Source organism: Lutra lutra, chromosome 13, assembly GCF_902655055.1.
Source record: "Lutra lutra chromosome 13, mLutLut1.2, whole genome shotgun sequence".
Classification (NCBI taxonomy): Eukaryota; Metazoa; Chordata; class Mammalia; order Carnivora; family Mustelidae; genus Lutra; species Lutra lutra.
The window spans coordinates 62566877-62590606 of NC_062290.1; the positions used below are offsets into that span (position 1 = coordinate 62566877).

The 23730-nt window shown below is 50.9% G+C and overlaps 1 protein-coding gene across 3 annotated transcripts in view; it reads right to left on the minus strand.

Moving 5' to 3' along the window:
• Window positions 1-2730: 2730 nt before the first annotated feature.
• CORO2A (coronin 2A) overlaps window positions 2731-23730 on the minus strand; it is a 51183-nt gene continuing 30183 nt past the window's right edge. For all 3 annotated transcript variants that reach the window (XM_047700686.1, XM_047700689.1, XM_047700687.1), the window contains exons 3-12: window positions 12700-12816; window positions 11418-11567; window positions 9955-10134; window positions 9116-9232; window positions 8311-8415; window positions 7447-7543; window positions 6597-6709; window positions 6150-6240; window positions 5007-5266; window positions 2731-4034 (exon numbers count right to left, since the gene is read on the minus strand). In XM_047700686.1, coding sequence (XP_047556642.1) covers window positions 3903-4034; window positions 5007-5266; window positions 6150-6240; window positions 6597-6709; window positions 7447-7543; window positions 8311-8415; window positions 9116-9232; window positions 9955-10134; window positions 11418-11567; window positions 12700-12816 — 1362 coding nt within the window. In that variant the 3' untranslated portion in view covers window positions 2731-3902. The remainder of the gene's footprint in view (window positions 4035-5006; window positions 5267-6149; window positions 6241-6596; window positions 6710-7446; window positions 7544-8310; window positions 8416-9115; window positions 9233-9954; window positions 10135-11417; window positions 11568-12699; window positions 12817-23730) is intronic.

Genomic DNA, 23730 nt, shown 5'->3' on the forward strand with positions numbered 1-23730 from the left:
CCATGGAGTTTCCTCACAAAAGTGAAAAATGGACCTAACCCATGATCAAGCCATCTCCCTTCTGGGTACATACAGGAAGATTACGAAGTCAGTATCTGGGAGAGCCACCGGCACTCCGGGGTGCCTTGCAGCGTTATTCACAACAGCCAAGGCGTGGAAACCACCAGTGTCCGTCCGTGAATGAATGCTGTGTATATATACGGTGAAACCTTGCTCAGACCCAAAAAAGGAAATCCTGCCATTTGCCACCTGGGTGAGTTTGGCAGACTACGCTTAGTGAAATAAGCCAGGAGGAGGAAAAACAAATACTATTTAGTTTCACATAGATGTGGAATCAAAAAACAAACAAAAACCACCACCACCAACAACAAAAACAAAACAAAACAAAATAAAAACAGTTGAACTCCTGGCAACAGCGTGGAATGGTGGTTGCGGGGGGGCTTTGGAGGTGGGGGAAAAGAGTACAGACTTTTAGTTGTGCGCCGCCCAAGTTTGGGGGGTCTAAGGTACAGCCTGGTGACTCTAGTTAATACTACTATACTTGAAATTTTCTGCGTGTTGATCTCAAGTGTTCTCACCGCACACTATGTGAGATAATGTGTTAATTAACTTGATGGTAATCATTTCACAAGGTATACATATATTAAATCATCACATTGTACATCTTTAAAAATCATGTACAATCCAAGTATAATCAACTTTTGTCAATCGTATCTCAATAAAGTTGGAAAAAAATTCTCAGTTCCTATCCTTGGCTCTTAATACCTTTGATCCCTGCCCTGTCTATGCTCTACTTTTTGCTTGTTTCTAGGCCAGGAATAGGCAGTTTTTTCTGCTTGGGACCTCTTTTCCCCCAATACCCTTTGCCCTGCTTACTTCTATTTATCCTTCAGGTGTCTGCCTAAATTTCACCTCCTCCAGGAAGCCCACCTTGCTTATTCACCCAGAGCAGCCCACACTTCCCCTAACCTGGCCCTCATCTTCCTTCCAAGCATGACTTAAAAACTTCAGAGGGCAGGGACCAAGTCTGTTTTATCTGTTTTCCAGCCTGGTCTCTGGTCCAAACAAGTAGATAATTTAATTGGTATTTGTAGAACAAATCAAGAAAAGGAAAGCTCCAGGTATTAAAATGTCTAGGCAGATGTTGTTTATTATTTTGGTACATTCTTTCCATTGCACGATTTCATATCTATTTTCATTTTTATTTCTTTTTTTTTTTTTACAAAGGTAAAAGGAATTTCAGAAACAACATTAAAACAATCAAACTATTTCAGGCACGGTTTCATATTAAAAGCATAGATCTATTTTTGATTTCCTTCTTCCCTCTATGATACAATCTTAAATTTAGTTCCAGGAAGAACATTTATTGTAGAGCTAAGGTGGATACGCCCCAGCGCTCATCTCCTGGTGCTGTCTTCATTCTCAGAAAGCTCCTGAGTCAATGGTCAGGGGCCTCCCGGAGGACGGTTTAGTAAAGAGATGAGCGCACATTCTGCTTTGCCCTGAGTGTGCAGGCCTGGCCCTGCAGATGCTGGGCAACCTCTGCTTCATCAGTCAAGAACATAAACAAAAACGCAATTTTAAAAAATGGCTTAAAAAAATATTTGATAAAAATTACCTATCCCTCTCCCTTGCTGTGAAATAATTTAAATAATTTATTCTAGCTTAAAAAAAAGCAAACCCAAAAAAACAAGTTTGTTCACAGATGCCTTCACATTGTTTTTAAGCGTGAGGTCTGGGTCTCTTAAGAGCCCGAGAAGGTTCTGCGCAGAGGAGCATTCGGGAGGCGCCCCAGACTCAGCCCAAACTCCGGCTGTTTGCGGCCAGTGCCTGTGGGAGTAATCCTTCTTCACTCTCTGAGAATGACATGGGGATAGTGTCATCATTCTGAGCAGGGGGGCGATGCTCGCCTGGCCCATGTTAGAATTAGAGCTGGACATGCCAGGGAGTAGAGGTGGAAGGGCTTTGTAAACTGTGGAGAGCTGACTGCCCATGAGATGGGAGAGGCAGCCCCACCCAGGGGAGCTCTGTTCCCTCACAACGCCTGGGACATGGCCTCTGGTGAGCCCCACGGACAAGTCAACAAGACAGAGGATGCGGGCGTCTGGTATGTGTAGGCAGACAGGGGGACCAAGCCATGGCTAGGGGAGGGGGCACTCGGGGTCACAGAGCCCTCATCGAATTGTAGCCAGGGGTCCCACAGAGACACAGGACACTTCCAGCCCGGATTCAGAGGAGGGAGTTAGGTCCCAGAGCCGGTCTGACGTTCGCTGCCCTCATCTCTACTGCAGATAGGTACAGATGGGCCAGCTCAGTGGCTCTCCAGTCTGTACTGCAGAATGACCTGGGAACTCAGAACAATATACACAAAGATTCAGCTTCAACTGGCCTGGGATTGGGACGAGGCATCTGTATTTCTTGAACCCTCCTAAGAGGACTCTCACGTACAGCCTGGGCTGAAACCTACCAGGCGGTGGGGCCTCCTCCCGTCCCCATCTTAGCTCCAGGATTGCCCTGTACAGTGGACAAAATCCCATCAGGGCTCATTTAATTTCCAACATTCTCCATCTCTAGCTCGGCTGTGTATTGGCCACTGAGAAAGAACCTTAGCGAATGGGCGCAGGACACAGATTCACAAGGGAGGGACATATTACTCTCAGGCTAGAAGGGAATTTCAGGGTCATCTGACCCTACTCCCTTCCCTAGTGCAGCCATCCCTCTCCAGAAGGGGGTGGCCACGGGGCTTTGCAGGCATCCCACAGTGCTGGGGCTCCCTACCTCGTAGACCAAAATCTACCTGCCTCTATCCCGGAGCGGACAGGCTCTGTGGCCTGAGGGCTTCCGGGGTGGCCGTAAGTGGTCACAGGAACCACCCTGATGTCTGCTCCCCCACAAAAGAGATAAGTGTCTGTCCATACTTGGCTGATGGCGATTGAAGAGAGGATGGTGTGGGCCTCCTCTCTGTGTTCTAGCACTGGGCCGAAGCTTGACTCATTTCCCCACAGTTAAACTTCCTCTGCTGGTTCACCAATGTCTTGTGAGTTCCTACAGCCGACCCAGATCATTGCACTATGGGCAGTTTTCCTCAGGTCAAGGCCACGGCTTCTTGTCTCAGGTGGCAGATCCTGTAGAGGGTAGCACACCTCAGGGTCCCCAGGTTCAGATGGAGAAACTGAGACCAGAGAGGCAAGGACCTGTAAGAGGTCACTGCTGAACCCAGAATAAACAGATTCCTGCCCTGTGGGCTGAGAGCTGCATCAGACCGGGAGCAGCAGAAAGACAGACCCAGCAGACCAGAAGCTTGACCCAGCCCTTCCACGAACCCTCTGTGGACCCTGGTCACTCATCTCTCTCTGGGCCTCAGTTTCCCCACCTGTAAAATGAGGAATTGGGCCAGATCACTGCTTTTCAAACTTCTCAATGTTTTTTCAGAAACAGATCTATGTGTTCCATGGAAGCCAATATATAAATCAGAAAGAAGGGGAGCTGTCTGGTTGGAACGGGGTGGGGGTGGGGGGCACAGCCCTCCTGCTTAGGCTTCCTCCCACCCTGTGGACAGTTTGAAAATCACAGGCAGCTTCCCCTCTTGGGCCCTTTGAGCTCTAACTTTATAGTGTTCTTTCCCTGGAGAAGTGAAAGCTCGCCGTGGACCCTTAAACACAGAACAAAACCGAAGGCAAGTTGTTGTCTAAAAAGAGTCAATTCAGACACCTGTTTTGAGAAGGCAAGTAGAAAACGGCACCACACCCCTCCCACTAGAATCTTCCAGCAACCGAGAGTTTTCGTTTTCTGGTAAAAAATATAGAAATAGTGGTTGTTCTTGGGGGACTTGTGGTTTGGTTCTGGACCTCCCCATGGAGCCGAGTGGTGTCCCTGAGGGCGGGGAGGGCAGCGCACTCTGCTCAGAACCTCTGTGAGCCCATGCGCGAGTTCTGGACCTCCAGCTCCAACTGCTTGGCCTGCACCTCGCGCTGGGTCAACAGCTCGCGGAGCCTTCGGATCTCCTCCTGCTGTCGATAGAACATCTGCAGCAGCTGGGAAAGCACAGAACAGAGGGAGAGATCATGCGGTGGCCCCGGATGTGAGGGGCCAGAACACCCTCGGGAAGGACAAACCACCGCCCCCTTTCCACACAGACACGTGGAGTCTCAAGGGAGCAGATGTTGCACAGAACTTTATAAAACCATTTCTTCACCTAATAAATGAAGTCTTAACGACTTGATGTGTCAGACTTTTTTTTTTTTTTTTTTTTGCCTCCTTAGATGCCCTGTGGGATAGAGGAAAGGATGCTTGGCCCTGAAGTCTGGAGGCTACAGTTCTCACCACTAAACTAGCTAAATGATGTGACCTCAGCAAGTTACCTAGCCTCTCTGAGTTTTAATTTCCTCCTCTAGGAACCCGGGGGTCAGAAGATGAACCTGGGCGTTAGCGTCATCGCTGCGGTGTAGGGAACCGTCGCAGATGCTGGGCGCTCCCCTGAGGATCTTCGCACCCCTACGGGGGTGGTAGTGTAAGTACCCCTTCCCCCACCCCCTGCCGCCAAGGCCAAGAGAGAGTCAGCCCCTGGCTCTGAGGTCCTCCCATCAGTGTTCAGCAGAGGCAGGACCAGGACTCCTCTGTGAGGGGCCGGCCCCTGTGTTTTTAGCCACTACAAACTGACCCCCAGGGCTGGGGAGAAAATTCAGTCAGGTCATAAGCCATAGTGCCTACCACAGGACCTGGGACGTGGCGGGCACTTAACAAATGTTGACTCTGAAAACAGAAAATCCTAGGGTCAGAGGTGGGAGGGACTCTAATACGGAATCAAACCCTCAGCATCTTGCAGACGGTTTTCCGCCATCTGGATATACACCTGCCATCTTGGCAGACCACAGCGCTCACTGCCTGTTTGGTGAATGAGGTCACAAAGCAAGTCAAGAGGCCAGGCCAGGCCCCACAGCTGGCTGTCTTCACCGCTCACTTTCTCCCGACCATCCCAGTGCACACACCGCCCCCCTGGTTCCCACCTCGTTCTCTGTCTTTGGTGGGGGACACTCCATGTCGAAGCCATTGGTGAGCCGAGGTGTCTTCTCTTCCAGCCTGTGTTCTGCTGCTCCCTGCCTGGGCACCTTCTCCTCCAGACGGGAGAAGGCTCTCCGGCCATCTTCTACAACCACCTTGTCTGTTTGTTTGGAGGGGGCCATGGAGACGGAGGGTGGTGTCTCTGGGAGCAGTGGCTGCGGGCTCAGGAGCTCGGAGCAGGGCCTCAGGGACACCATGACTGGGCCTGGGAGGGAAGCAAAGGGCCGTGTGAGGACTGAGGGCTCATGAGCAGATGGACAGGAGTGGAGCTCTGGCCTCATGCAGACAAGAACCAGCCCCCACACTGGGGCACCCAGATTGCAAACACATCCCCACGGGATCATCTAAGCAAGGCCTGGTTTGCCAGGGCAGCTGAGTGCACGCCATGCAGCTGCCCCCAAACACTGCGAATGGCTCCAGGGAAGACTTGTCCTTGCTTTGCAGGGACAGTCCTGTATGCCTTGCGTTCTGCCTTCTACCAGTTCATGAATCCTCCCAACAGCCCCGAGAAGCTGGGCGGGGGGTGGGCCAGGTGGGTGGGTGACAAGGTAGCAGCAGTCAGAAGAGGTGAGAAGTCCAGAGAGGAACAGACCAAGTGTCACCCAAAGGAAGAGGCAGCCGCTGGGGTGGGGCCAAGAGCACACATTGCCTCCTCTGGGGTAGCCCTTAGGTGGACAGGGCAGGGAGGGTATCAGCACAGGGAGGAAGGGCCTGGGGCGGGGGTGGGCAGTGGGGAGCTGCTGCTTAGAGGGTCTCTTAGGCTGAAAAGTAATTGCAAAGGTGGGGATGGGAGGATGGGCAAGGGCTTGGGGCCGAGACTACCCACGCACGCTGCATAGTCTGGAGTTTCAAGAAGTGTTCCATGGAGCAAAATGCCTTGATTTGGAAAGACTTTCCTGAGCCACTTAGGACAAGCCCTCCATTCTCGGACCCATATGGGACCATCCTAGCCAATGGGGACTCACTGTCAAGGACAAGGAGTTATGGGAGAATACAACTGTAGGCCAAACCCTTCTCAGCTACCTGGGACTACTGGACACTCCATTTCACCTCACATTTGCACGGGGCCTTCTGTCTGCCCCCCTTACCCTTATTCATCCCACAGAGCCACTCCTGGGCTGTCAGAGAGGGCCGGCCTCCTGCCGTAGGCGGGTAGATGTCCTCTTGGTAAGACTCCGACTGTAGGAGAAGCCAGGAGTGAGGACTGAGGTGGCAAAGTGGCCGCCCAGATGGGAGGGCCCTAAGGGAGCTGGGGTCCAGGATTTCCCCACCTAGGAGTTGAAGAAACCAAGGCCAAGACAGCAAAGGGACATGCCCAAGGTCACAGAGCAACTCAAGAGCAGAGACGGTTCGGTCTCAGGACCCTTAGCTGCCAGCAACACTGCACTGACAATGAGAAAGGCCTTTCCCTTGAGGAGTAGCCACCAGCCTCCTTGCTGCTACCCCAAGGGCATGGGCTCCGGGCTCCAGCTCCCAGGGCATGTCTTCTCCAGAGGGGCTCCCGCCTCCCTCATAGATGACCACACCACCCTTACCCGCCGGGGTACAATCATGGATATAGGCTCAATGAGGCCTTTGCTTGTAATCAGCTTGTAGAAGCGGAAGATCTCGCAGGAGGTGACGTCGAGACCTCTCTTTGGCATGACACCTGTGGGCAGATGGCCAAGGAGGGCTCAGAGGTTCTGGCTGGGCTGGGGTCACAGGGACCCAGGATGAGGGGCGAAGCCAGAGTGCACACCTGGGCATGAGCAGAGAGCACCCTCCCCCCACCCCCCTTCTGTCTATAGACAGTTCATAAGCAAATACCTATGCTGGGCTGGGCCCTGTGCTGGGGAAATGGGGTTGGTGTAATCAGACTTGGTCCTCCCCCTCAGCTTGCGCCCGAGCTGCTCTGAACAGAGCTCCTTCCCCTGTGTCCTGTTGATGAATGTTACCATGGTGTCCTTCTCCTTCCCTTTGTGGTTAATCTAGCCGTGTCTACATTTTCAAGTGGGTTTCTTACAGACAACATAGAGACGTGTCTTCTTTCATTTTTTTTTCTATTCCCAAATACATTTACAGAGTAGGGGCTCTCCTAGGTCAGTCTCTCTTAGTTGTGGCTGCTGCTGTAACTGCCCCACCTCGGCCTAGAACACCTTCATTCTCTCCCCAGGCTGTGCTCTGCTCCCCTTTTGGCTCCTCAAGTGTTGCCTCCTCTGGGAAGCCTTCCTCGACTTCCTGCTGCTTGCTCCCAGAGAACCTCCTACACACCTCCATCAGAACTCCCATGAGCCTGCGTTGATCCACCTTCTGCCCTCCTATATGGGGTCCTCTCCAGGGCGGGGCCCTCATCTGACTCGCTCCTGTCTCCCCAGACACCACGTGTCCTCAGCGTTCCGTACTCACCCATCCCCTTCTGCGGGCTGTGGGAGCGGTACTCTGTCAGGTAGCTCAGGTGAGGCTTGTCAGCGCTCACCTCATAGTAGCGGATGTTTCCATCTCCCTGAGGAGGAGGAGGGTACAACTCAGAGCCGGTCCCATCCGCCCCCTCAGGGCCCCCGGCGGCCATGCAGCAGAAACCTGGCATTCACAGTAACCAAAGGGCTGGCAAAGCCACCTCACATAAGAAAACACCAGGGAACTGCCGTTAACGCAGCAAGGGGTCCTCATTTCAACACTCGATTCCCCCAACCATGACCCAAAGCCCACCTATGTGCCTCCAAGGCAGAAACTCTGGGAGTACAGGCCTGAGTCCCACTCCCAGTTGCACAAAAAGGTCAGCAGTGGTGGGTCCTGAGACCGTCCAGTGATCTTATACTTCTGGGGCATTTCTGGTTGTCGCTGTCCTAAGTGACTGGGGAAAGGAGAGAGGGACGGAGTGCTGCTCCAGGCACTGGTGGGGAGGAGCTACGATGCCAAGTACCAGTTAGTCCTACCCAATGAAAACCTGCTCCAGCCCAAATTCTAAGGTACCCCTATTGAGAAACACCAATGGGGCCTCCTCGTCTGGTCCCAGACCTGAGGAGCGACAAGCCTGGGGTGTCTGAACAAAGCCCTGGCCCTGGGTGTTCCCTGGGAGCCAGGATGGTGGGACAGGGTACGTGCCCACTGCAGGGAGACCGTGTCCAAAAAGCCCTGCCCATCCCTCTCCCTGGCCTGAATCCCCAGGGCCCCTGGTTGTTGTCTGGCTAGCGGTAGGGCTAGGCTGGGGTAGCCCTGCTCCCTGCCTCAGGGGCTCAGGCGGCCCCCTCCCTCCCACGCCAGGCTCACCTTCCCCACCACATAGAGCATGTTGGTGTCCGCATCATAGAATGGAAACAGCACGCCCGAGGAGCCATCCAGGTCCATCTCGAAGAGAGGCTGGGACAGGTTGTCCTACAAGGAAAGGAGACCAGGAAGGCCTGTGGGTCACTCCTGGAGGTCCTCAGTGGTGTTCCTGGAGATGGGAATCCCTGCCAAGGGGCTCTGGGTGAGTATGTGTGCGCACGCGTGCATGTGAGAGGGAAGGAGACAGAGGGAGAGAGACCACCCCCTTTTATCCTGCAGGCATTTTGCCTCCAACCCATCACCTCTCACACCCCTGATCGCACACCAGCCCTCCCCTGCTTGTCTGATTATTTGTTGTAAAAGATGGAAGAGGAGGTCAGAGAGAGGAAGCGATGTGTCCAGTCTTTGAAACTCTAGCCATGTGCTCCTGCAGTGCCTGGCCTGGCCCTTACCCTTACCTCCTCAGCTGCTGCTCCTGCCCACCTGCCTCCAAGCCCTCACTCCAGCTGTTCCTTCTGTCCAGAAAGACATCTCCTCTCTCTCTTCCCACGCCCACCCCTCGTCCTGGTCCCGACACGGCCACCTCCCCCTGACCCCCACACCACGGCTACTCCCTCCTCAAACGAGAAGATGCGCAAAGTCTGAGCAGCCCCCCGGTTTGCATCCCAGCACCCTTAGCACCGGCTGGTTCTGCTAAGTACATGCTTGGGCAACGAGGAAGGGCATGAACAAATGAGTGAGTGAATGAAGCCAGCACTCAGCTGTAGGCGACAGTGAGGGGCAGGGTGGGGCTGCACGGGAGACTCACCTGGTCCCACACCGCCAACTGCCGGTTGTTCCACTGGGATGTGCCCGTGGACAGAAGCTTATTCAGGTTCCCCAGAAACAGCACCTTGTTGGCCCGGTGCCCCGTGCAGCTGGTTTCCTAGATGGACATGTGTGGTCAGGGGCTTTCGGGCCACAGCTAGGGTCCCTGGCCTTCCTGCCTTTGCTGCTGCTGCGGCGCTACTGAAATGCCTTCCTTGTTCACTACCTAGCTCTGCTTAAAGAATCTCTTTCCAGAGACACCTCCCCCAGGAAGCCTTCCAGAGATCCTCCCATCCATCTGGGGCTCAACTACTATTTTTGCTGAGCTTTTTCTGAGCTACGATCGAGGCAAACTTTAGCGCACCTCTGTGCTCGTACTGAGAGATCCCGAGTGTTCACTGTATGCAAGGCAATGGGCTGGGCGGGCACTGTCACCTGAGTTACCTCATTCAATCCTTCTAGAGGAAGGACTGACAGCCTACTGTTGCAGATAAGGAAGCGAAGGCTCAGAGAACAGAAAGTGCTTGTCTTTGGTCACACAGCAGACTGGCAGGAGTGACATGCCTCCTGACAGAACTAAGGCACACTGGCAAGTTCTGGAGTTAACTAGGTTCAAAACTCAGCTTTCAAGGTGGGCAAATCACCTGACCTCTCCTCAGCCTCCGTTTTCTCATCCAAAGAATGCAGGTGACACATCCCACCTCCCAGCAGGGCCAAGAGGACAGAGAGATAGCACATGTGAAGGCTTGGCCACAATGCCCACAGCATTACTAGCCTCCTGCAGGCCCTCACCGCCCCTTGCTCCTCTGCCCCCAAGCCAGACCCCAGCCCGGCACAGACCTGGAGGACAGCCCCGGCCCGGGGGTCGAGGATCCGAAGCTTGCGGTCTTTACAGGTGGTGGCCAGCAGGCTGCCATTGGTGTTGAAGGACATGGAGAGGATCACACCTTGGTGGCAGGTAATCGTCCTCACGGGGCTCATGATTACAGACTCCTTTGTGTCCAGGTTCCAGACCATCACCTGCACCGCAATGAGCTGTTTCTGAGCATAGTGGCCACCCCCGCCCCAGGATCCCACAGTCGCACGCCCGCCAGGCTGCAGTGAAACACGGTATCCCCAGGAGGGAAGCCACAGATGGCAGTCTGGCCAAGAAACCTTGGGTGGGAGGATGGATCTGCTGGCTGAAGCTGCCACGTGGCAGGAGGGGAAGCTGGGAGTCAGGCTGTCTGGCGGCAAAAAGAAAACACCATCTGCTTTGGAGTGACAAACCATCCACGCTGGGAGGACCCCAGAGATGAGCTAGTCCAGGGGCTTTCACACACTTATTAGCAGCAGTTTCCACCTCACACAGATAGAGGGCTGCCACATTTAGCTGCAGAGGTTGTGCACTGCACAGCTCCAGGGAGATCTATTCCCATAGCCCGTGACGTGACCTGCACCCCGTGGAGCTGTGTGCAGAGTTCCGTGTACAACCATATACGGTGGCCCTGCAGACACAGCCTACATACACAGGTGAAAGAGCACTTCTGATCAGAAGGCGGTCAGAGGCTCTGTCAACCACTCCCATCCCACCCTTGATCCATTAGCGAGGTCCCCAAAGTGCTTCCATAAAGCCCTATGTTGTGAAGGGAAGAGTTTCAAAGTCACAGCTATGGTCACACCGACCCCATTCGTGTACAAAAGGAGAAACTGAGGCCTAGAGAAGACAAGGGACTTTCCTAGTTCCTACTGCAAGGCAGAGACTGAGTTGAAATAGAATCCAGGGCTCCTCTACCATGAATTTTCCCCATCCCCAGGGCCCATAGACTGCCAGCTTGGCTGTCAATGGGGCAGTGGGAAGCTTCTCTGGATAGGATCCAGCCCAACCCCTCCAGGACGACTAAGGGGTTGTACATTGTCCCCCGCCACTGCAAAAACTCATGTCCACTGGGGCTTCAGAATGTGATCTTATTAGGAAACAGGGTCTTCGCTGATGTAAATAATTATGATGAGGTCATATGGACTGGGGTAGACACTACATCCGCTGACAAGCGTCCTGCTCCAAAGATGAGAGGACACACAGAAACACAGAGAAGCCTGCACGAAGCTGGAGGCAGGCCGAAGTGACACAGGTGCAGCTCAGGTAATGCCAGGAGCCATCGGAAGTTCTAAGAGGCACAGGAGGAAGCATTCTAGGGTCTTCGAGGGACCGCTCGATTTTCGATTTCTGGTTTCCAGAAAGATGTGAGGGTAAATTTCTGTTGTCTCAAGTGCCCAGTGCGGTCATGTTAGGGTGGCCCCAGGAAATGAGAGCATGGACCCACCTTGAAGTCGTAGCCAGAGCTGAAGAGGATGTTGGCAGCCGTGGGATGCCACTCGACCAGGCCCACCCTGCGGGTGTGGCCCATTAGCTCCTTCTTGCAGGCTGTGAGGTTCTTTGTCAGCAGTTGCTTGGGGATGTCCCAGATCTTAATCTTTCAGGGGAGATACAGAGAGGGTAAGGGGAGCTGTTAGCCAGGGTCACCTGGTACCCAGGCCACCCTAAGCCACAGAACTGGCAGTGCCCAGCAGAAGGGCCAGGGGAGTGCTCTCTGTCTCCATCTCTCTGGAACCCTCAGAGGGACAGAGGCTTTGCCAAGGTCTTCCAGCCCAAGTAGGGGCTGGCATTGCCAGAGTTGAGCCCAGGCGTCCAAATCTGCTTCCTGATAATCTTTGCCATCCTAATGGCCTACACTGTGGGCAGCTGGGCGGGCCACAGGCCTGACTCCCAGGCTGGATGTCAGATCAAACCCACCTCCCAGCCTAGGCTATCTCTCCAAGGACAGTCATCTACCTCTTCCTAGTCCCAAAGGCTCAGGTTAGAGCCTCAAAGGCCAGGAGCAAGAGTTTGTGCTCTATCATCAGAGTACTAGGGAGCCAGTGCAGTTTCTGGAGGAGGACAGGGTAGGGCCAAAGTCTTTCCTTTGGAGTGGCCCCCTTGGATGGCCTGAAAGAGGAAAAATAAAGGGCCAGAAGGCCAGGCTGAATGGGGTCAAGGCCTAGGGGCCTTCCCATAGGAAGGGCCTGGGAAGAGGAGCTGGGACTTCCTTTCAGAGTAGCGTTGTCGAGGATGGAAGGAGCTTCCACAGTAGAAAGTCAGCTCCCAGTAACGGAGGCATACAAATGGAGCTGGGGGTGGGCAGGGGGTGACACAGAGGGGATGGCAGAAACTTGATGTTCTCCGTTGTCATTCAGAGCTCTCAGGCCCCTGGGTGACTGTATGCCTGCTTTCCCTCAGAGATACACAGGGTTTTCAGGCAGACTTTGCTTTCAATTCAACACATATTTATTTCCTGGTCACCAGGATTTAAAACCAGGACGGCAACCCCATGAGTGCCAGAGGCTCCAGATAAGGTGCTGCGGGTATGCTGGGCGTGCGGACAAGTCCCAGAGCCCAGACTTTCTCCTGCACAATCTCCCTGAGCCCTCCCCCCACACTGACCTCGCCTCATGAAGGATCAGGGGGTTAGGAGCATCCGAGCTAAGAACAGACACCCATCAGTCCACCTCCCCATGCCCCCAGCCCGCTCCTCCCGGGAAAGGGAACCGCCTCACGCAGACACTCACTGTGGTATCTTCAGAACAGGAGGCGATCTCAAAATCATTAAAAGGATTCCACTTGATGTCTAAGACGTTCCCTCCGTGCCCGCAGACCCTTGGGTAGTGGGGGTCCAACTTTCCCGTCTGCAAAACAGTGCCCAGGAGTGTTGGGGAGAAGAGGGCCTAATCCCACATAAGCATGGGGGACGGTCACTCGGCAGGCAGCAATCACGCAGTAGGCAGGAAAACGTAAGGGACAGACAGGGTGTCAATCTAGGCCCTACCACTGTTCTCTTGGTGATGCTGGGGGACTCACGCCACTTCTCCGGGCCTCAGTGTCTTCCTCAGTAAAATGGAGGCAATAATAGGTATTTCCTGGGGTTCATGTGAAGATCTCAGGAGAGGAGGTGTGGAAAGGGTCTAGCACAGTGCCTAGCGCATAGCAGGTTTTCAGTCAAAGGCTATTTCCCCTCAGACACCGCTGGTAGGAATGCAAAAACGGTGCAGCTGGTTTGGAAAACAGGCGCTCTCTACTAGGCTAAACACAGTTACCACGTGACCTAGCCATTGCACCCCGAGGTAGATCCCCAAGAAAAATGAAAACACAGGCCTACAAAAAGCTCATCCGCCAATGTTTGTAGCGGCATTATTCATAATAGCCAAAAGGTGGAAACAACCCAAATGTCCATCAACGGACGAATGAATATACAGAATGTGGTGTATTCACACCATGGAATATTATATGGCTGGAAAAAAAAAAAAAGGAACGAAAAACCAACACGCTCTTTGACATGGACAAATCTTGAAAACACGCTAAGCGAAAAAAGACCCCAAAAGCCACACATTGCAGGATTCCACATAAATGACCAGCTTTGGTTTCACTGTTAAGAGCAACTTAATACATCTTTTGGTACCCGATACTCAGAACCCTGGATAATACCTATGAAAATTCCAGAACAGGTCAATCCATAGTGACTGAAAGCAGATTAGTGGTTGCGCGGGACCTGGGGCAAGAGGAAGTGACGGCTGATGGGTATGCTGTTTCTTTGTGCAGTGATGAAAGTATTTTGCATAATGATTTTGTGATGTTTGGACAAGCACGTGACTATATTAAAAACGTACTGAATCATACATTTTTTTAAAATGGTGAATTTCATGGTATGTGAATTGTATTTCAATTAAAAAGAAAAAGCGAGCACCTCCTTCCCCTCCCTCTTGGCCTGCTGAGAATTGCTGTGTGGGTACTGGGAGGACGGATGCCCCAAGTGGAGACTTCCAGCTCTGCATACATTCCTGGGTTTCCTAGGTCGTGGGACTGCCACATGGGTTCAGTCATAGAAGCCCAGAGCTGGCAGTGACCAGCACTCTCTTTTCACACATCGCACTGCATGGCTTTGCGGAACAGGCGCCAGGACCCAGGCCCCCTGCCTGGCAATACAGGCTTTGTCCACATCCACGATCCCACCCCAGGTGCTTAAGTCCCCCTGCCCCAACCCCCGAAGGCTCTGCAACCCAGTTTTCCATCTATGAGGAAGAGACAGCTGAGAAGAAAACCGGCCAACATCCACGACATACACAGGGACAGGCCCTGCGCAAGGTGGTGGCGGCATAAGGTGTAGTACATGAACCAGCAGCATAGATGGTTTCAGGGTCTTTATAAAAGATCTTTTAGGAATAGGACAGACTCAAGGAACACCCACCACCTCTCCTTCCCTCACCACTCCCAGCTCTGCAGAAACCACCAAGACAGTGCCCCACTGAGACTAAGCAAAGATGCAGTGGTGTCTCCCATCTGGCTTCATAAGGCTTCCAAGCCACAGCTGCCACAGGAATGGACAAAGGCCTCCAGGTCCCTCTGGCACACTAGCAAACAGACGCGGAGGCCCTGGCTCACAGAGACTTATGCACCCATCGTAGTAGCTCTGCAAACACAAGCAGTGGTCCTGGGCTCCCCTTCACAAATACTCCGCCTAATCTAGCTCCTGCCCTTCGGGAAAGGGTAGCAGACATTTTACCCTTGACGGGATCCCACACTGGAGGGGAAACTCTCCACGGGGCATTATTGGATAAACTGGAACATGAAAGGTAGGTTCAAGTACGACCACAATGTTAAACTTCCAGAAGTTGATAATGGAATACAGTGATATAAGAGAATATTCCTACTTTCAGGACACACTCAAGTATTTAGGGTAGAGGTCAAGGAAATATGTAATTTATCCTCAAATGCATCAGAAAAAAAGATTATACCCTCAGATATACATTCAGACAGAGAAAAGGGAAGAGTCTGGACTTGAGTCATTTGTGAGCGATGTGTGAGGTGCATCTGGGCCCTTCAACAAGGAAGAGAGGTGCGTGCTCCCTGCCCCCTGCAGTGGGCAGGCGCCTGGAGCCAGGCCTGGAGGAAGAGAAGGTGCACCTGTGGGTCCTGGCCCAGGTCTGCACAGGACCATTGATCCAGCCACCAGCCTCTCACCTAGCCTCCGGGCCCTTCTGCACGCTGTCATGGGTGAGCTTTCAGAAATGTAAAATCTGATCATGTCCTGTCCCTGCTCAAATCTTGCAAACTTTCCCCCTCACGTGTAAAATGTGAAGAATCATCTCTTCCTCGCAGGGCTGTTACGAGGGTAAAATGAAATACTGTGCATGAAAAGCCAAACAGGGATGTCCTACACTAAGCGCTCAAAGAACAACAGCTTTTGTTAAGAGCGTGTTTGTGTGTGTGCCTGCCCGAGTGTATCAAAAATGAGGGGAAAAAAGCCTGGAAGGAAGTGCTCTAAAATGTTACTCATGGTTACCTCCAGATGGTGGAAAATGGGTAGTTTAATCATCTTCCATGGTTTTTAAATTTTCTCCACTTTCTATAAAACCATTGCAAAAACATTTATTTTGCAATAAATGAAAGGTATTTAACACAAAACTCCAAACTTTGTGAAAAGATGGGTCCTTCCCGGATTAGCCAAAAATGTGTTCTAAACCTGCAGATCTTTTTTTTTTTATAAAGATTTTATTTATTTATTTGACAGAGAGAGATCACAAGTAGACAGAGAGGCAGGCAGAGAGAGAGAGGAGGAAGCAGGCTCCCTGCTGAGCAGAGAGCCCGATGCGGGACTCGATCCCAGGACCCTGAGATCATGACCTGAGCCGAAGGCAGCGGCTTAACCCACTGAGCCACCCAGGCGCCCTAAACCTGCAGATCTTGAAGGGCTCTCAGAGACCTGGAATAAGGGCCAGCAGCTTTTGCTCAGGGGCCCAGCCCAGAGGGATTTGCATAGGGTCCCAGGAAACATGGGGGGTTGGGGCAGGGCTGCAGCCCAGGGCGGGGGCTCGCAGGTGTGAGTGTGCCCTGCCCTTGCCGTGTGGGAGGGCTCTCAGCCCTGCTCTGTGTCCTGCCCCCTTCCTCACACAGCCTTTCCTTCTCTTAGGCCATTTCCTGGGTCAAAGGGCATGAGCCACACTGGGTCTTCTGCTCTGGCACACCCAGTTGTTCTCTGGCCCACAGCCCTACCCTAATTTTTGTCTGGAAGGTTTCTCGTAAGACATGTGGCTGCCTTCAGAGCAGCACGGAGGCTTGCGGGGGGTGCGGCAGACCCGGGAGATGCTTCTGGGTCAGGCATAGCCCAGCCAGGCCAGCACTCCTCCCAGGCCTCCCAAACAGAGACCCAGCGCAGGCAACTTCTCTGCGTTTTCAGAGGACGAGGGATGGCAGTCCGTTCTGCCCAGGGCTGCTCTGCCTGCAGGCAGAGCTGAGGTCTGACATTACCAGACATCATTAGCCCATCTCCTGGGCTGAGACTGAGCTGCTGAAAGCCCTGTCATGACAGGGACATTTATAATCAGGAGGCCACTTCCGCCTTTCAGTCCACTAGGCCAGCAGTCAGCCGGGGACAGGCCTCTGATTTACGGGGAACACAGCTCTAAATCAGGGGGGCACCCCTGCTCTCCTCGCAGACTGCCGGAGCCTGGGCTTGGGGGCAGGAGCCAGCCGCTCAAGCCTGGAGACATGCCACTTCCAAGTCTCAGTGGGGCTGCCCTGAGGTAGGCGGAGTGGATGGGACAGTGGACAGAGGGCAGAGCCGTGCAGGTGGGGGATACTCTGAGGGGGGCAGAGCTCAGCTGCTGGGATGGGACAGCTGTGAGGCCATTGCTACAACCCCAGCACTCGCAGGGATGCAGCCATCCCCACAACAGTGTCACAGCTTCCAGGGGCCCTTCCAACTGCCCAGGGTGGACACAGGAGGCAGGGGTGGTAGGCACAGGCACAAGCGGGCTGCGCCATGTAGAAGAGGTGAGGCGGGCAGGCTGACTCCAGCTTCCTGGGTTTAAGTCCCTACTGCAGCACTTATCTGTGTGACTTTGGGCAAGTGACCTCAGTGCTCTATGCCTCAGTTTTCCCCATCTACGAAATGGCAATAGTAGGACGTTGCAGGGTGTGAGCAATTACGTAAGTTCCTCCAAGTAAAGCACTTAGGACAGCACCTGGTACAGGGCAAGCTCTCTGGAAACTCGCCAGTGTTAAGTTCATTAGAGCGAATTACAACGACCCGGTGTTCTTGTCACTCAGGAGGCTTCGGGGGGCCCAGGGATGTACTCAGTGTGATGTCAAACTGTTCTGCAGGGGTCTGCCCTCTCTCCCTACACACCTGATGGGTGACTGTGCCCGGATGCCCTCGGTGAATAAAGCCATGCCTAGACTGTACTCCAGTGAACGAACCTGTAAGGAGCAGGTGTGTAAACGTCGTTCTTTAGGGACTGTAACTCAGGGAGTCATCCATGTGCCAGGCCTGTGCTGGGTGCTTCGCTTCGCTCCTATTATTTCATTTATCCCCCAACCACCCCGTGAAGAATCCCCATGTACAATGCGGCAGCTGGGGAACAGAGGGGTTCACAGTCACATGCGAAGGGCGGCAGAGCCCTGGGACGTGGGAGTACGTCCTCTCACGGCCTGCTCGCCCTGGCCGTCCTCTCGGCACAGTCAGCACTGGCATCATGGGCCACTTTCACGAGGACCTGCCTGGAACTGGAAGAGATTTTCAACAAAATAAAACAAGACAAAACAGAAAGCAACACACTATGCTGGCCCACAGCCCTGCATTTCTAGAAGGGGAATCTGAGTGTGGAGGGAGTAAGTACGCCCCATGGAAGGCTGAGGTTTAACATGCTGGCTGGGCCAGAGACAGAAGCTCATGAGAAGGCAGGATTGGTCTGCAGACAATGGGGAGCTCTGGGAGGGGACTGAGCCGGGGAGTGACATGGTCAGACACGGGCTTTAGAAACTCCGTCTGGCCCTCCAATGCTCCTCACTTTCTCCAGGCACACAGTGTCCGTCTGGCCTCCTCCGACGAGGTCCACCCCTCAGGCCTATCCCCAGGGCTCTGCCTGCCCTTGTGTTCATGTCTCCCCACCCACCACACCTCACAGCAAAGTCCACCCCACACACCCCCAGGAGTGGCTTGGCTGCAAGCCAGGCCCCAGGCTCACCAGTCCCCAGACCTTCCTGCTGCTGCTGCTGCCGCTTCCGTTCCCCGAGCACAGCCCTTGTTGCCCAGGCTGCGGAAGCCTCCCTCCAAACAGGCCAGCCCTAGGTCACAGTGAAGGGAAGGAGGCTGCCTGCAGAGTGCCCTGGCCCCTGGGGCAGCCTGGCCCTTCTGAGAATAACCTCCAGGACGCCATGGCAAAGCCAGGCACCATGCACACTGATGCTCCCGTACACACTCGATGAAATACTCAGCTAATTTGTCTCTCCCTTCCTTTTCACGGCACTAGTTCAGCGACACCTTTCTGTGCCTGGCTGGGATGGAACCCCTGGTAACTGATGAGAAGCTCCTAGAAACCAGAGCCCAAACCGAGAAGCCGCACACAGGCCAGTGAAATGAGAGCGAGGCCCCACAGCCACACCCAGGGCTCAGCCACGTTCTGGTCCTCACCCTCGGGGCTCAGGAGCCTTTGGGATGTCATCTCTCTGAGAATCAGCATCCTCATCTGCACGACAGGTCAGTATTTCCCCCAGAAGGGGCCAAGGAAGGCAGCAGCGTATGCACTGTCCCTGCTGACCCTGCAGGCCCGTCCGCTAGGACGCACTGTGTCAAAGGCCCAGCAAGTGTGTCCTCTTCCTCCCTACTCCGCGCCTACTCGCGCACACTGCATGTGTTTATCCAAGAAAATAACAACCAAATGTGATGCCTGCACCTCTCTGGACTCCGATTCAAAGGAACCAAGCACAAAGAGGCATTTGCAAAGCAATCAAGGGTATCTCCACATGCACTGGGAATCGGGTGACACCGGAGCTCTTGTCAGTGCTGCCATCAATGACACACTGCCAATGACACACTGCCGTTGTGTCAGAAAATATGCCTAGTTTTTAGAACTGCACCCTAAAGTTTATGGGGGTATAATGACAAAACATCCAGGATTTGCTTCAAAATACTTCAGGAAGGGGCGCCTGGGTGGCTTGGTCAGTTGAGCGGCTGACTCTTGATTTCAGCTCAGGTTACAATCTCGGGGTCGTGGGATCAAGCCCCATGAGCCCCAGGAGCCCCACGTCATCGGGCTCTGTGTGGAGTCTGCCTGACCGATTCACTCACTCCCCTCCCTCTATCCCTCCCTGGGTTCTTGCACGCTCTAAATAAATAAGCAAATAAATAAATAAAATCTTTAAAAAATGGTTCAGAAAAAAAAAAAGGATGGATGAAGCAAGAGCAGCAAAGCCTTGAAAATTCTAGAATCTGGGTATACAAGGGTTCCTAGGATTGCTTATCTACTTTTGTGTTTGAAATTCTTTTGTAAATATGAAAAGAACCAGATTAGAGCTTAGCTACTGCACACATAGTCTGCAAACCAACAGCATCTGCATCCCCTGGGAGGAGGGAGGCCAGAACTGACGAATAAAAATACAGGATGCCCAGGGATGTATGAATTTCAGATAAATGACAAATAATTCCTTTAGAGTAAGTACATTCCACGCACTATTTTACTTATACTAAAAAAAAGCTTGGCAGTTTCTAGTGAAACTAAACATGTGAAACTACTTTAGGACCCAGAGATTGCACTCATGGGCATTCACCCAGAGAAAAGGAGACTTACTCATGTCCCCACAGAAATCTGTACATGAACATTTATAGCAGCTTTATTCCTAACAGCCCCAAACTGGAAACAAATCACGGTGGCCTTCGGCAGGTGACTGGTCAAACAAATGTCTGCACACCACTTAATACTCCGCAGCAACAGAAAAAGGAGGTGCTATTGGTCCATCCTGGATCACCCATCCCTGGGTGGATTTCCAGGGAATTATGCTGAGTGATAGAAGTCAAGCCCAAAGGGTTACCGTTGTATGGTTCCATTTACACGACATTCTTAAAATGGCACAAGGCTCAAAAAAGAGAACAGATGAGTGGTTGTCAGGGGTTAAGGAGAGGGTGGAGGTGGAGGGCGGCAGAGCAGCAGGAGGGATCTTTGTGCTGGAGGCAGCGTTCAGCTTCTAGACTGTACCTGCGTCCATATCCTGGTTTGGATACTGTACTCTAGTCTTGCAAGATGTTTCTGTTGGGGGAACTGGGCAGAGGGTACACAGAAGCTCTGTGTGTTAGGTCTTATAATTGCATGTGAATCTACAACGCTCTCAACACAAAAAAGTATAAATGCTCTCAACACAAAAAAGTACAAAGAAAAAAAATAAGCAAAAAAAAAAAAAAGTTATTCGCTGTTTATTTGAAATTCAGGTCTGGAGCTGGCTGGAATGCGAAGTGCCTTGCCCTGCTTCGGACCCGCTGAATCAGCATCTGTGTTCTGACATGCAGGCGTGAGCTCTGATTTGTGACTCCCCAGCTCCTGGCATGCTTGGATCCCTGCTGAGCAGGGAGCCCAGTGCAGGGCCTGATGCCGGGATCATGACCTGAGCTGAAGGCAGATGCTCAGCCAACTGGAAAACCCAGGCACCCCCTCATCCTATCTTTCTAAATTAGGTCCACTTTCCCTACCCAGGTCCACACTCCATCTCATCAAAGCAACTTCTTTTCTTAAGTCAGTTGTTAGTACCTATTTATAATCGGTAGTTCATTGAGTTAGAAATTGTGATAGCTCTGAAAGAGGCTGAGTAATAAAAATCTGAAAAATACACTAATTATTTAATTAATTACGAATCTAGTCTGTTTGACGGGTAGAATCTTTTAAAAGCTCCCAAAGCGTGGGAGAAACAAGTCAAATGGGTCATCTCCAGGGAACCTCTGAACTCTGATCTTCAAGTTCAAGTCTTTGCAGAAATCCCATTTTACGCTTGTTCCTCCCCAGCTTGAAAAACCTCAGCTCTAGAATACCGTTTACACTTCTTAGCCTGGCATTCAAGACCCTTCTCATCTGGCCCGAATCAACTTCCCCAAGGACTTCCCTTCCTCGCCTTTGACACAGAGCATTCATTTGTTCTGGCCAGACCGTTCTCTGCATTACTGCCTTGGGCATATGTACAGTCTCACCTCCACACCTTGGCTGGTGACATTCCCTTTGTGATGTTCTCTGTATTTATTCAGATGAATAATCCCTGGGTAATTTGTTCAATCAATGAAAATTTATGAGCACTAACCACATGCCCAAAATGTGAGATACATACATACACACACACACACACACACACACACACACACACACGAAGTACCAGTTGTCTCCCCAACCCCCAACTATTCCAAGTAGGTTAGGAGGTACTAGCAGAAGAACATAAATGACTCTAATGCGAAGTAATCATGTTATGGTGTCCTAAGAAAGGAATATGCTGTGGAATATATCCTATAAAGGAGAATGTTGGGGAGATTTAGGAGAGGGAGAAAGAGAGGCTATTCATGAACATGGTACATATTTCCATTTACTTGGGTCATCTTTAACATTGGTCTTCTTTTTTTTTTTAACAATAGGCAAAAAATGATATTTATTAAAAGAATGGCAGGCAAAGGATTAATATCTCTGATCTAAAGTAAGTACATACAAATTAATGAGATCAGTAAGTCTTGCCCCTAAGTAAATCAACAGAGACTAGTCACAAAAGAAATGACTAATTGGCAAATGTGTGGGAAAATGTCTGGTTTTCATTTAAAAAAAAATCATAAGTTAAAACAAGATATTCTCTTTCCTCTACCAAATTAGCAAAGATTTTAGGCTATCATAAAGGTAATGGCCAGAACAGTGAAATGAGCAGTTGAATTCATCACAGGTAGAAGCATATATTAACCTTTAACATTGGTCTTTCAAGAATGCTCTGTAATTCTCTCCTTTTAAGCCTTGTTTATTCCTCCATATCCAATCTTCTTTTATTCCACTGCAAATGTTTACAAATTCTAAGTGTTCTAGATATACAAAAATGCAATTCATTTTTGTGTCCTGACTTTTTGTACCCAGCCACCTTCCAAATGCTCTTACTATTTTTCTAATAATTTGACCACAGATTTTGGGGGGAGTTTCTATGTATGCAATCAATCTATAAATAAGAGTGGTTTTATGTCTTCCTTTTTAATCCTTACATCTTTAATTTGTGTTTCAGCCCTATGGTGCCAGCCAGCATGACCCATTAAGCTCATTGCTGATTTTAAAGGGATATTTCTTTTTCTTCTTCTTCTTTTTTAAAAGTTTTTTTTTATTTATTTGACAGAGACACACACAGCGAGAGAGGAAACACAAGCAGGGGGAGTCGGAGAGGGAGAAGCAGGCTGCCCACTGAGTGGGCTCGATCCCAGGACCCTAAGATCATGACCTGAGCCAAAGGCAGATGCTTAACGCCAGAGCCACCCATTTAGGCATCCCTAAATGGCTATTTCTAACATTCCGCCTTTATAAATGTTTGCACCACATTAACAAGGAGATCAAATATCACCATTATTACCAATAATAGGACAAACTGACATGTCACAGGATGTAATCAACTGAGGATACAGTGCCATTTGTTTAACATTCTTGCCCCAAATGTGTATTATATATCTCATCATGAGGAAAAAAATGTCAAAAATCCAAATTTTAAAATGTTCTGCAAAATAGCTGTCCTTCAGCTCCTTAAAAATGTCAGTATCACGAAATAAAGTAGAGTAAGAGATTTGACAACCAAATACAATGAACGATTCTCAGCTGGATTCTGGACCAAAAACAAAATTTCTATACATACGCATATGGAGAGAAAGATATACAAGAGAAAAAGTAAACCTGGCAGAATGTTAGCAAGAGGTGAATCTAAACAAAAGGTTTTAAAACTTCTATTTCTTATGTTAGTGAAATTCTCTTTTCCTCGTTTGCTAAGAATCTGTATCAGGAATGGTTAACTGAGCTTTACCAAGGCTTTTTCCCTGTATTTATGGAGATGACCATATGGTTTTCTCTTTTCCTTTGTTAATATAATGATTTACATTTATAGATTTATTAATATTAAACTGTCCTGAGTTTCTGGAATAAATCCAACGTGGTTAGAATATATCTTTTTTTAAAATTCACTGCTAGATTTGGTTTGCTAGCCATTTTACATATATCTTGAGTGAGGCTGGCCTGTCATTTTCCTTTCTTGTTCTCTCCTTGTCTGGTTTTGGAATCAAGGTTACACTGGCTCACAGAACAAGGAGAGGAGCCATCCCTCTTTTCCTATTCTCTAGAAATGTTTGCGAAAGATTGAAATAATCGGTTCCTTGGAATTTATACAGCAATGGACTGTAAAATCACATGAACTCTATAGTATCATCTTTTATGTATGCGATCTTGTGAAATGTAGCATATAAAAAAGGCATAAAACATAAGTGTTCAGCTTAATGAATTGCTGGAAAATAAATTACCCGTATTATCTGCCACCCTCTCAGGCTAAGACATGAACTATTATGAGCAACACAAAGGAGACCCCCCCAGCCCCCGACCATGGGACCCTTTCCGATCATAATACCCCCCTCCCTCAGGTGGTGATAGTTATCCTGGTTTCCTGGACAGTGTCTTGCTTGCTCTTAAAGTTTTTCTACTTACTTATACATCCCTTAAGGTAGAGTTTAATTTAGCCTGTATCTATCTTTACATAAACAGAAGGAGACAGTTTATAATTTGTTTGGTATC